Below are 14,483 nucleotides of genomic sequence, written 5' to 3'. Positions count from 1 at the left end.
TGCATTGAGCAGGGGGTTGGTCTTGATGGCCTTATAGGCCCCTTCCAAATCTGCTATTCTATGATTCTCTTTTTTTAGAAGGTTTATTACGAGCAGCGCTTAGCACTGCCAGGTGGAAGCCCTCAGAGGACCAAGGAACTGCCCACTATTTTCAGGAAATGCTAGCATACTTATAGGGTCAGTCCCTTTAGAAACAAGGGAGAACCTCTCCATAGAATACACCAATCATGAAACAGTAACAGGTAAGCTTCTCAGCCAATTATAAGCAAGGATTTTACACATGTGCAGAGTGCTATCTTTTCAAGGACAGAAAAACAATACATCAATGATTACTGAGAATCTTGTAACCAGGATGATCAGGGGTCTGGAAACAAAGCCCTATGAGGAGAGACTGAAAGAACTGGGCATGTTTAGCCTGGAGAAGAGAAGATTGAGGGGAGACATGAGAGCACTCTTCAAATACTTAAAAGGTTGTCACACAGAGGAGGGCCAGGATCTCTTCTCTATCCTCCCAAAGTGCAGGACACGGAATAACGGGCTCAAGTTACAGGAAGCCAGATTCCAGCTGGACATCAGGAAAACTTCCAGACAGTTAGAGCAGTGCGACAATGGAATCAGTTACCTAGGGAGGTTGTGGGCTCTTCTCCCACACTAGAGGCCTTCAAGAGGCAGCTGGACTACCATCTGTCAGGGATGCTTTAGGGTGGATTTCTGCATTGAACAGGGGGTTGGACTCGATGGCCTTGTAGGCCCCTTCTAACTCTGCTATTCTATGATTCTATCTGTTCATTTCACAGTTAGCTGTTTCTACCATGACACCCTCTAACATTCCTGCACGTAGCTCCTGCACCTTTAACTGTTGTGATGAAGAGGGGATTTTACCAGGTTCCCTATATATACAAATGACACTTGCTGGAATTCCCTTTTCTATGTAACTGTTAAAGATACAGGAGCCCGGTCCTCCTTTTCATAAGGTCACCCTAGTTTATAAGGCAAGTAAATGCAAAAGGACGTCACATACGGAAGCAAAACGTGAAACACGCAATGACTGGAAAGAAATACATGTGTACACTCTGCCAAACACACTGCAGTTTAACTCCTCCTAAGGCGTGTCAGAAAACAATGTGGAAAGAGTGCCAGGCCCAACTAGCAGGAGTTGAATTGCTTTTGAGCTCTAGTTAAACTTCCACCAGTCCAAAGTAGATAGATGCAATGATAAAAGCTTTCAACCACATAACAGTATAGTCTTCAATTTCATGGTTTTAGGCAGCCGATGTCACGCCCGGCCTTATCAGGATTACGGGAGTGTTTCCCTGTGTTATAGGCGATCAGGGAAAAGAGCATTCCATCATGTTAAGGCCGAAATTGAGGGTGGGTCATTCTGATGTTCATAAAATGGAAAATGTTTCACTAATCTTTCTGAAACGGAGACCTGCCAGAAAGAAATGCTGGTTTTACATACCCTGCACGTTTCAAGAAGATTGGTGAAATATTGAGGGCAGGATGGCAGTTCAAAGTACCAAAGTGGGAAAAGACTCTCTGCTTCAAACTGACACAGATCTTCTGGGTGGCGATGATTTTTTTTGCTCACTAAAAGCTTTGAATTGGGACTCTTACCCTTCAAACCAGTGGTGGGATCTTGTCCCCCTGACCTTCTAGTTTTTGGAATGGCTTTTCTTTTTTAAAATTAGCTTCCGTTTATTTTTAATTAATATATTTTTTTGCCCCATTAAAGTGAATGGAAGGCCCAATAGAGCAGGAGCATGCTCAGTAGAGTTGCTCTCCCCCTCCCTCCTGTCTCAAATAGATTGGAATGTTGGAAATAAGATTTGTCGCCTGGCTCATCTAGGAGCCAGTTCCTTCTGCAGTTGAGCCAAGGCCCTGTCTGGACCCCCTCCTTCCCCACACTGCTGTGGACGCCAGGGAGGGAGAGAGAAACTATCTGCCTTGCTTGGAGGGAAGCCTTCCCTGGCCTCCAAGGAAAAAGAAAACCTGGCTGACTCAGGTAGGGGTTTGATTGACTTTGTTGTGTGTCTGTGATTGTGAAGAGGGTGTGTGTGTGTGTGTGTGTGTGTGTTTGAAGTGCTGGTGAATCCTTCTTAATTCAAAGTAAAGAATAAATGGCAAACTTTCCTTTGGGGTGGCAGTTCCTCACCCAAGCCTCTTATAAAGTTTAAAATTTATAAGGAATATTGAGTTGAGACTAGGAATGATAGGAGGTTAACCCTGGCCTATCTGCCATGAGTTTAAGCTTCTTCAGGTAGTGTGTGTTTCTTTTAAAGGTGCTGAACTACATTTTAAGCTTTCTTTTATAGATGTGTGTGTGTGTGTGTGTGTGTATTTTGAATTTGAACACAGATATAGGTCTCTTAAAAAAATATCTGGTGTGAAGGAAGGTGAATGGTTTTGGTTGTACATAGAAAATATTTTCCTTTCTCTGTGTACCTGCTTCTTAGAAGCTAAATCTGCTGCTTTATGTTTGTATGAAAGGAAAACATTTTCTAAAATGTACATCCATGAATCTTATACCCAAAACATTACTTCACACCAGAGAAATGGTTAAGAGACCTAGTTTTTGCTACAACCCGGCACCCTCCAGTTGCTGTAGATTTAGATTCACAGAATCATAGAATTCAATGCCCCTCAGTAGTTCCAGTAGTCCAGGGCATGTAGTCCTCTTCATCCTCCTCTTCATTTTATCCTCACAATGACCCTGTAAGGTAGTGTAGGCTGAAGGAAAGCCAGGAAGAAAAACAAAAATGGCAAGGACCTAACAGAAACAGAAGAGATCAAGAAAAGGTGGCAAGAATATACGGAAGATCTGTATAGGAAGGATAATAATATTGGGGATAGCTCAGATGGTGTGGTCAGTGAGTTAGAGCCAGACACCCTGAAGAGTGAGGTTGAATGGGCCTTAAGAGCATTGCTAATAACAAGGCATCAGGACAGGATGGTATCCCAGCTGAACTGTTTAAAATATTGCAAGATGATGCTGTCAAGGTGATGCATGCCATATGCCAGCAAATTTGGAAAACACAAGAATGGCCATCAGACTGGAAAAAATCAACTTATATCCCCATACCAAAAAAGGGAAACACTAAAGAATGTTCAAACTATCGTACAGCGGCACTTATTTCACATGCCAGCAAGGTAATGCTCAAGTTCCTGCAAAGTAGACTCCAGCAATTCATGGAGCGAGAATTGCCAGATGTACAAGCTGGGTTTAGAAAAGGCAGAGGAACTAGAGACCAAATTGCCAATATCCGCTGGATAATGGAAAAAGCCAGGGAGTTCCAGAAAAACATCTATTTCTGGTTTATTGACTATTCTAAAGCCTGTGATTGTGTGGAGCATAACAAACTGTGGCAAGGTCTTGGTGGTATGGGGATACCAAGTCATCTTGTCTGCCTCCTGAGGAATCTGTAGAACGAACAAGTAGCAACGGTAAGAACAGACCACAGAACAACGGACTGGTTTAAGATTGGGAAAGGAGTACGGCAGGGTTGTACACTCTCACCTTACCTATTCAACTTTTATGCAGAACACATCATGCGACATGCTGGGCTTGATGAATCCAAGGCTGGAGTTAAAATCGTAGGAAGCAACATTAACAATCTCAGATATGCAGATGACACCACTTTGATGGCTGAAAGTGAGGAGGAGCTGAGGAGCCTTATGACGAAGGTGAAAGAAGAAAGCGCAAAAGCTGGATTGCAGTTAAACCTCAAAAAAACCAAGATTATGGCAACCAGCTTGAGAAAACGTGGAGGCAGTGACAGACTTTGTCTTTCTGGGCACAAAGATGACTGCAGACGCTGACTGCAGCCAGGAAATCAGAAGACGTTTACTTCTTGGGAGGAGAGCAATGACAAATCTTGATAAAATAGTTAAGAGCAGAGACACCACACTGACAACAAAGGTCCGCATAGTTAAAGCAATGGTATTCCCCGTAGTAACCTATGGCTGCGAGAGCTGGACCATAAGGAAAGCTGAGTGAAGGAAGATAGATGCTTTTGAACTGGGGTGTTGGAGGAAAATTCTGAGAGTGCCTTGGACTGCAAGAAGATCAAACCAGTCCATACTCCAGGAAATAAAGCCAGACTGCTCACTTGAGGGAATGGTATTAAAGGCAAAACTGAAGTACTTTGGCCACATAATGAGAAGACAGGATACCCTGGAGAAGAGGCTGATGCTAGGGAAAGTGGAAGGCAAAAGGAAGGGGGGCCGACCAAGGACAAGATGGATGGATGATATTCTGCAGGTGACAGACTTGACCCTGGGGGAGCTAGGGGTGGCAACAGCCGACAGAAAGCTCTGGCGTGGGCTGGTCCATGAAGTCACGAAGAGTTGGAAACGACTGAACGAATAAACAACAACCGCCCCATAGCCTGGGTGTATTTATTTATTACATTGATAAACCACCCCATAGCCAAAGTTCTGCAGTAAATACCTAAATGTATTGTTAACAACGATCTCCAGTTATTGACATAGCAAGAAAATACGAGCAAGGAAGCAACATTTGGTGATGCCTTTCATTTGGAAGTCACGTGATATGTGGGTTATCAAGCAGTTATATGAAAAATGCTAGATACTCTGTGATCCTTGCTTTAAGTGGATTCTTTAATGTCAATATAGTAAAAATTATAAATTTTAGTGTGGTTTTTAAAATAATTACACTATAGTGTCATAATTTAAATTTTTAAAATAGTGTAACTTGGGAAATTATTTTAAACATATTTTTTTCTCCCGTGTCGGTTCTTTGATGTCTACTCAAGGTCCCACTACAGCTGAAGCTTTACCCACATCCCATACATTTATATGGCTTCTTTCCTGTGTGGTCATCCATTACACAAAGCCATGAATTCAATAAATAAAAAAACCTACGGTTTACAAAACAACATTAAAGGCTCTACAGTTTTCATCCAAACACCAAAAAGCAGGGAATTAAGGCTCAAAAGCCTTTAATGCCACATCCTCCCTAAGGAGGCAGAAAGTGCAGGGAAATTCTCATTCTCCCAAAGCAGTTCTACATCTCCAACAAATAGTGTCCCTTCTGTTATCAATCGTGCTGCTCTATGCGAGATGCATGTGAGAAAAAAATATTGCGCAGCCCCAGTATTTGGTAAGGATATAGAACAGCGTTCCCTATCCTGCTGTCCTGGCTTTCCTGTCCATGGGACATGCTGACTTGCAATGATGGGAGTTGTAGTCCAACACCTTTGGAGGGCACCAGGTGGAGGAAGGGCTGCTCTAAACAAAACAAAGAGAAGTAGGTGGCCATAAGTTGTTCGTCATCCGTTTTCCACAAGCCCACCGTCACCTCTGCATATCCTATTCTCCATCCTGTCCTCATGGTTTATATCTGCTTTGGGAGAATGAGAATTTCACTGGCACTTTCTGCCTCCTTAGGGAGGATGTGGTGTTAAAGGCTTGCGAGCCTTAACTCCCAATTTCCCTGCTTTTTGGAGTTTGGTTGAAAACTGTGGAGCCTTTAAGGTTGTTTTGTAAACCGTACGTTTTTTGTTTATTGAATATAAGGAAAATTCTGGACTCAGCAAGCCTCTAGCCGTGAGGCATCAAACACACATTGAAACTTCTTCTCATGGAGGTCTCTTGTTCACGATCCTACATTGAGAGCAGGTCTGAGTCCATCTCAGGCTCCAGAAAGGAAAACCTTCGGTCCTCCGGGAAATAAGAGGTTTGCTGATGAACCAGAGTTTCTCTCCCAATGCGTCCCACCGCTCCCTTCTAAGCCCTCTCTGCTCCCAACACTTGAACCCCAAAATTGCACCAGAGTAACAGCGGTTTCTCGTCACTCTCAGGATGTGAACTTCGGGCTCACTTAATACATCAAAGAGGGACGTACTAAAACCAACAGCAGGCTCCCTTCTTAATAAACAAGCGCCCCAGGTTTTATTTCGAAGGCCTCGTGGCCAAAGTGACTTGTTAATTTTACTTATTCACTAGGTTTGAATCAGGCAGAGGAAACAAAACAAAAATGCAATGCAAATAGGACACCAGGGCAGCCTTTTACCCGCAGGGGGGACATTCCTCCTCCCCACCCGGGACCTTTCCTCTTGGGTCCCTCCCAGACACCCTTCCTTTCTGCAGCCTTCCCTTCCGCGATCCCCTAGTTATAGGGAGGGAAAGAGGTGCAAAGCGGGGTTCTCCTGGAGAGGACGTAAGTGGGTCAGTCCCCTGGGGGGGGCTCGGGGCTCCCTCTCTCTTCCCACCCACCCCGTGCCCCAAACCTGCACCCCCTGACCTGGGGGGGCTCTCTTTCCGCCCCCACCCCCTGGGACCCCCTTGCAATCTGCACTCACCGGCTCCTTTGCAGGGAAAATAGGCTGCAGACAGCGGAAACACGAGGCTCGCAGGAGCAGGGGGAGAATCCCAGGCTCCTTTGCAAGGGGGGGGAAGGAAGTGTGGGGCCGGAAGGGAGGGGCCTCATCCAGCCTGGGCTCTAGAACAAAGCCCCCTCTCCGCCTCTTTAACCCTTCGGTGGAGGCAGCACTAGAGAGCCGCAGAGGCTCCTGGCAAAGACGCGGACTTGGGAAGGGGGCTTTCCCACAATGGGGGGGGGGGTCTTTCACCCCCCCCCAGCAGCATCGCAGCCCCATCTGCTCCTGGGGGCTTTGTGGGATCCACATCCATTTCCCCTTTGAGTGTGTAAAGCAGCCTCCGGCATGAGAGCCCTCCATCCTTCTGCCTGCCCTTGCTGCAGAACAGCGTTCCCCAACCTGGTGCCCTTCAGAACTCAAAACACGAATAGATCCTCTAAAAAGAGAGCGGTCGAGTATGTTGACCCTGAGAAAAGGAGGACAGGGTTCCTGTTTCTTTAGCAGTTGCATAGAAAATGGAATTTCAGCAGGTGCCATTTGTATATATGGAGAACCTGGTGAAATTCCCTCTTCATCACAATAGTTAATGCTGCAGGAGCCCTGCCCTCTTTTAAACCTAGTCACTCTAGTATAGCTCCTGCAGCTTTAACTGTTGCGATGAAGAGGGAATTTCACCAGGTTCCCCATATATACAAATGACACCTGCTGAAATTCCCTTTTCAATACAACTGTTAAAGATACAGGAGCCCTGTCCTCCTTTCCATAGGGTCACCCTAAAGTTAGGTGAAGTTTTATCAGGGTACAGGAAGATTCTGGATCCACGGAGCCACTAGCCTTGAGGAGTAAAACACACACGGCAACTTCTTCTCATGGTGGCCTCTTGTTCCACACCTGGACCCCTGCTTTGAGAGCAGGTCTGAATCCATCTCAGGCTCAAGGCAGGAAAACCTTCGGCCCTCCAGGAAATAAGAGGTCTTCTGATGAACCAGGGTTTCTCTCCCAATGCATCCCATGGCTCCGTTCTAAGCCCCCTCTGTTCCTTGCATTTGAACCCCAAACAGGGACAGAAGCGAACAATGATTTCCACCCACTCTTAGGATGTGAACAGCAGGGCTCCTTTCATCCACAAAAGCAGGACATAATAAAGCCAATGAAAGCATTTGCCCATAGCAAATCCATAGTTGCCCACAGAGAAAACATAGCACAGTCCTTGTCTTTCAGTCAGCTGCACTTAGGTTTTATTTAGTGTAATTTGATTTTATATTTCTGACTTTTAATTTTATTTATTGTGATTAATTATCTTCTTGTGTTGCATTGTTTGGCATTGTAGTGGTAGTATTATTTACGTTGTAGTCATGCAACACATCTTAAATCGCATCAAAGAATTCATGCAGGCAGAAACTCCATCAGCGCTCAAACTGTGCAGTGAGGGTCCATCATAGCAAAGGCTTGAAATCGCTTTGAAGGTCACACATGAGGAAGAGTCCAGTAAATTCTAATAGTAACACCTTTCAGTAGAGCAGATCCTTCAGTTTTAAAAGACTCCCAGAAGAATGAATACAATTGGAGTAGAGTATTTCAACAATCAACCTTGATGACCCATAGAAAATTCACACAAGCATGGAGTGCTGAAAATGTGGAAGAAAAGTCCCCACAGCATGTCCGACTGTGGGGAAGGAACTTTCCCTGGAGCCAGCACCTTCCAAAGCTGTCTGAGTAGTCCTGGCTTAAGCATTTGCCTGCTGATCTAGGAGGAATAAACTTTGCCTGACGCTGTGAGTCCCCATGGCCATGAGGATTGTTCCAGGAGTGCAACTCTGGTAAACACCTGGCCAGTTTCCCCCAGAATCTCCGGGTTTTCATACCCTCTGGGGGGCTCCGGGGGGAATTTTCAATTTATTTTAAAACCTCTGGGAATAGCGTGGGGGGTGTGGGGGAGCAGGCTGCACGTTTTCTGGACTCCAGGAAAGTGCACAGATCGCATTTGCCATTAGCCTGGCTGGGGAATATTTGCGCCCGGATGGACAATCCCTGTGGGAGAGGCTGTGCGGCAGCAGTAGTGGCAGCAGCAGCATGGGGCGAGGTGGTGGTAGTGGTGGTGACCAGTGAGGCAAGGCAAGGCGGGCGCTATTTAATAAATTCTTCCCCGTGGCATCCGTACAGTACTGTCCCCAAAGGCACAGACTGATATATATAAGGTGCCGGAAAGCACACAACTACCCAAACCATAAATGGGTTTCTTGTTAATCATCTCTCTTCACTAGTGGTTTCGGTAGTTGTGTGCTTCCAGGACCCTAATATATATTAGTCATTTAAAAACTACTGCCTCCTATTTATTTTTGCTCAAATTCACAGAAAACATGTCTTCCCAGCATAATTCTTTTTTATTATTTCAAACATGACACACATCCATACCACAAGAACATTACAAAGAGTACAAACAAAAATACAATAAAAAAATCATCTAAGGTTAAGGTGTACTTTCGGCTTTCTTCATATCAGAAAAGCGAACTATCTTTTCTCGTTCCTCCATTATATTTAACACAGTAAACAATAAGCCTATGCGGCAGGGTCTTGCTATTTACTGTGTAATCTGTACAGCACCATGTACATTGATGGTGCTATATAAATAAATAATAATAGTAATAATTCTTCTATCTTAACTATATCTCCACAGACAAATACATCGTTTCTCTCGGTTTCTTGCAAAAATGTTATCAGAGGTTTCCATTCAGATATAAACGTGGATGTGGACTTTTCTCTCGTTATCGATGTGAGTTTTGCCATCTCCGCCAACTCCAACATCTTCAATATCCATTCATTTTTTTGAATTCAAGAGTGTGTTTGTATCCAGAATGCTTTGGCTTTTTTACAAGTCCACCAACGATGATAAAAGTTTCCTCCTTCTCCTAATTTCCAACAGTTTCCCGAGGGACTCTTGTACATTTCAGCCAACTTTACAGGAGACATATACCATCTGTACATCATATTAAAAAATACTCTTTAAGTCTTGAACATAATGTAAATTTCAAACCTTTCCACCCCATATTCTCCCACTGTTCCATTGAAACGTTGTATCCAAAGTTTTGAGCCCATTTTATCATAGTCTTTTACCTGATCATCCTCCGTCTCGTACTTTAATAAAAGTGTATGTATCTTTGAGATAACATGTTCATTATATGGACATAACATCATTTCAAATTCAGATTTTGATTGCTCAAACCCACCATTCTTTTGTCTATTTTAAACCTTTCCATGACTTGTGCACAAGGAAACCTAATTTGTACATACCAAAACACGTATGACCATCTTTCAGCAGTTCCTCCCTTGATTTTAACAGATATTCATCTTGTGACATTTGTAATACATCATTATATGTCAACCATTTAGGCATATTTATCAATTCCCTTCTATGAATACCCCCCTGGGCCGATACCCAAAGTGGTATTTTAAGACAGAACCTTGGTTTACGTTAACCTTGGCTTTATCGTACCACAAATAGCCATGCCATCCAAATCCTTCCAGTTCCAACAGTCTCCTATTTTTCATCAACACCCAATCTTTCATCCACATTAAAAAGCAGTCCGAGAAATACACTTTGAGGTCCGGTAGGCCCAGCCCTCCTCTTTCTTTTGCATCCTGCAATATTTTAATTTTAACTCTTGGGTTTTTTGATTGCTGTATAAACATAGATATCTCTCTCTGTCACTGCTCAAATGGTAAATCCAATGTTACAATGGGTATTGTTTGAAACAAAAATAACATTCTAGGCAAAACATTCATTTTAATTGTTGCAATTCTCCCCAAAAGTGACAGTTGAACCTTTTCCCATCTTGCAAAACCTTTAACTTCATTCCAAACCTTAACATAATTATTATGAAATAACATAAAATTCATGTTTGTCAAGAATAGTTCCCAAATAAGCTTGGCCACAGCATAAAGAACTTGATCAGGAGGGCTTTAAACTGAATCTTATAGGGCTGGGAGACGTAAACTTCAAGGCAACAATAGAAGAAGGCCCATGCATCCTAAAGCAGAGAACAGCTCCAATAGTGCCCCAAAATATTGTCCAAAACAATATAGGAACAAAGCCAGACTATAAAGCACATGGTCTTCGATGCCTATATGCTAATGCCCAGAGTGTGGGAAACAAACGGAATGAACTTGAACTTTTATTACATGAAGGCAAATACAACATGATAGGTATAACTGAAACTTGGTGGGATGACTCCCATGACTGGAATATAGCAATTGAAGAATGTAACTCGTTCAAAAAGAGCAGAAGAAATCGAAAGGGAGGCGGAGTTGCACTATATGTTAAAAATACCTATCCCTGCACAGAAATACAGGCGGATCAGACTGGGAGCCCCATCGAGAGAATCAAGGTTAAAAGAAATGTGCTGAGGACTAAAAAGAAAATTATAATTGGAGTCTACTACTGATCACCCAATTAAGGAGAAGACAAGGACTAAACTTTTGAAAAACAAATTGCCAGTGTTTCAAGGAAGTGTGATGTAGTAATGATGGGGGACTTCAGTTACCCCGATATCTTTTGGGAAACAAATACTGCCAAAAGTGTGGGTGATCACTTCCTCCTACAGAAAGTGGAGGAAGGAACTAGAGGATCAGCAATCCTTGACTTGATATTGATCAATATGGATGACTTAGTGGATAAAGTAGCAGTTACGAGAACTCGGGGGGAAAGCGACCACCTCGTACTTGAATTTTTGATTATAAAGGAGACAAAAGCTGAGTGTAGCTGTACACATACTCTGGATTTCAGGAAAGCTGATTTTAATAAACTCAGAACTATGATAAGCAAGGTCCCATGGCAAGTGACCCTAATGAGAAAAGGAGTCCAAGATGGGTGGGAGTATTTTTAAAAAGAAATTTTAACAGCACAATTACAAACCATTCCAACAAGGAAAAAAAGATAGAAGACAACAGAAGAAACCAATGTGGCTCCACAAAAAGCTTAGAGATGATCTGAAAACAAAAAAGGGATACATACAGGAAGTGGAAAGAAGGCCAGGCTACAAAAGAAGAGTACAGACAGGTGGCACAGAAGTGCCGAAATGGCGTCAGGAAGGCTAAAGCTGAGAATGAGCTGAGATTAGCAAGGGATGCTAAAAGCAATAAAAAGGCTGTCTTCAGATACATGAACAGTAAAACACACAGGAAAGAAATGGTGGTTCAACTGCTTGACGAGGATGGGTAATTGATAACAGATGACAAAGAAAAGCCTGACGTGCTGAATTTCTACTTTGGCTCTGTCTTTTCCCAAAAGCGGGTCTATGACCACTCTGGAGAAAGTGAAGCACAAGTTGAGGGGGCAGCATTGCAGTCTGAGATTGATAAACAAATGGTCAAGGAACACCCAATTTCCTTGAATGAGATCAGATCTCCAGGGCCTGATGAACTGCATCCTAGAGTAATGAAGGAGCTAGCGGAAGAACTCTCAGAACCACCGTCTATTATCTTTGCGAAATCATGGAAGACGGGTGAGGGGCCGTATGTCTGGAGGAGGGCTAACGTTGTCCCTTCTTCAAACAGGGCAAAAAGGAGGAACCTGGGAAAAGACAGGCCAGTCAGTCTGACATCCATCCCTGGGAAAATTCTGGAGCAGATTCTAAAGACGTTAATCTGGAAGCACCTTGAAAACAATGCAATAATTACTAGAAGCCAACAGGGATTTGTCAAGAACAAATCCTGTCAGACTAATCTGATCTTATTGTTTGATCGGATAACCTCCCTTGTGGACTGTGGGAATGCTGTGGACATCATGTATCTTGACCAACAAAGCTTTTGACAAAGTGCCCCATGATATTCCGATAAACAAAAGAGCTAAAAGTGGGCTAGATGGAACAACTATTAGATGGCTACATAGTTGGCCAGATTCAAAGAATGCTTATCAACAGTACCTTCTCAATCTGAGAGGAGGTAAGGAGGTAAGGAGTGGGGTACCGCAGGGATCAGTCCTGGGCCCAGTGCTCTGTGAATTCTTTGATGCTGCTTAAGGCTTGAGCATTGAGTAAAGCTCTTCCCGCACTCAAAGCATTTATAGGGCTTCTCCCCAGTGTGAGTTCTTTTATGCTGCTTAAGTTTGCTGCTTTCAGAAAAGCTCTTCCCGCACTCAAAGCATTTATAGGGCTTCTCCCCAGTGTGAATTCTTTGATGCCGCTTAAGTTGTGTGGTCTGAGCAAAGCTCTTCTCACATTCAAAGCATTTATAGGGCTTCTCCCCAGTGTGAAATGTTTGATGCAGCATAAGGGTATCTCTGCGAGGAAAGCTCTTCCCGCACTCAAAGCATTTATAGGGCTTTTCCTCAGTGTGAATTACTTGATGCTGCTTAAGCTGTGACCTCTGAGCAAAGTCCTTCCCACACTCTAAGCATTTATAGGGCTTCTCCCCAGTGTGAATTCTTTGATGCAGCATAAGGGTTTCTCTGCGAGCAAAGCTCTTCCCGCACTCAAAGCATTTATAGGGCTTCTCCCCAGTGTGCATTACTTGATGCTGCTTAAGCTGTGACCTCTGAGCAAAGTTCTTCCCACACTCTAAGCATTTATAGGGCTTCTCCCCAGTGTGAATACTTTGATGCTGCTTAAGGCTTGAGTATTGAGTAAAGCTCTTTCCACACTCTAAGCATTTAATGGGATTCTCCCCAGTGTGAGTTCTTTGATGCTGCTTAAGGTTGCTGCTTTCAGAAAAGCTCTTCCCGCACTCAAAGCATTTATAGGACTTCTCCCCAGTGTGAGTTCTTTTATGCTGCTTAAGTTTGATGCTTTCAGAAAAGCTCTTCCCGCACTCAAAGCATTTATAGGGCTTCTCCCCAGTGTGAACTCTTTGATGCCGCTTAAGGCTGTTGCTGTCAGCAAAGCTCTTCCCGCACTCTAAGCATTTATAGGGCTTCTCCCCAGTGTGAGTTCTTTTATGCCGCTTAAGGCTGTTGCTGTCAGCAAAGCTCTTCCCGCACTCAAAGCATTTATAGGGCTTCTCCCCAGTGTGAGTTCTTTTATGCTGCTTAAGTTTGCTGCTTTCAGAAAAGCTCTTCCCGCACTCAAAGCATTTATAGGGCTTCTCCCCAGTGTGAGTTCTTTTATGCTGCTTAAGTTTGCTGCTTTCAAGAAAGCTCTTCCCGCACTCAAAGCATTTATAGGGCTTCTCCCCAGTGTGAATTCTTTGATGATACTTAAGGTGTGTGCTCTGAGCAAAGCTCTTCTCGCACTCTATGCATTTATAGGGCTTCTCCCCAGTGTGAATTGTTTGATGCAGCTTAAGGTGTGAGCTGCGAGCAAAGCTCTTCCCACACTCTATGCATTTATAGGGCTTCTCCCCAGTGTGAATTCGTTGATGCTGCTTAAGGTGTGAGCTGTGAGCAAAGCTCTTCCCACACTCTAAGCATTTATAGGGCTTCTCCCCAGTGTGAATTCGTTGATGCTGCTTAAGGTGTGAGCTGAGAGCAAAGCTCTTCCCACACTCAAAGCATTTATAGGGCTTTTCTCCAGTGTGAATTCGTTGATGCAAGTTAAGTTGTGTGTTGAAAGTGAAGTTTCTTTCACACACTAAGCATTGAAACCTTTGATATTTGTTAGAATGAATCTTCTGGGTTTTACTCTGTTTCTTCCTTTTACAAATGTTCTTTTTACTTGGTGCTTCTAGTATTGGAGTTTCACAGACTTCTGATCCTTCAAAAGAAATGGATTCGTTTTCCCTCTTCTCTTCAGTTTCAGTCTTCCTTCTCTGTTGTTGGCCATTTTTCTTGCTCTCCCTGTGATCACCTGCAAGTATAAACACAGAAATCATCTTGAAATCTTAGAACAAAACAAATGGTTGTTGATTTAATTCACAGGATAAAATAAAAAAAAATCGTTGGTGAGGCAGATCCATCTAAGGATATTAGATATCCCGATGGTCAATAGAACTGAGAACTAGACTGCCATACAATGCTTTCATTTATATGGAGTAACTCATATAAAGTAGTTGAGAAAATAAATGAACAACATAAAATATGTAAAAATAAAATACACCTAAAATCTGCCATTTTCTCCTAGCTGATCATTTAAGTGGGAACTGGAAAGTGGGAATTCAACCCTAATGGTTATTTTCAATCTCTAGTTATATCTTAAAATGAAAAGCAAGCTG

General features: G+C 43.3%; 1 protein-coding gene across 1 annotated transcript in view; it reads right to left on the bottom strand.

Moving 5' to 3' along the window:
• LOC134395747 (uncharacterized) overlaps window positions 1-14,483 on the bottom strand; it is a gene marked incomplete at its 5' end in the record, with an annotated part of 275,440 nt that overhangs the window by 158,734 nt on the left and 102,223 nt on the right. The window contains 1 exon segment of the mRNA XM_063121910.1: window positions 12,370-13,903. Coding sequence (XP_062977980.1) covers window positions 12,370-13,903 — 1,534 coding nt within the window.

Source organism: Elgaria multicarinata, chromosome 3 (assembly GCF_023053635.1).
Source record: "Elgaria multicarinata webbii isolate HBS135686 ecotype San Diego chromosome 3, rElgMul1.1.pri, whole genome shotgun sequence".
NCBI classification, from domain to species: domain Eukaryota; kingdom Metazoa; phylum Chordata; class Lepidosauria; order Squamata; family Anguidae; genus Elgaria; species Elgaria multicarinata.
Note: the sequence above shows the minus strand (reverse complement) of the source record. Positions and strands in the feature narration are given on the sequence as shown.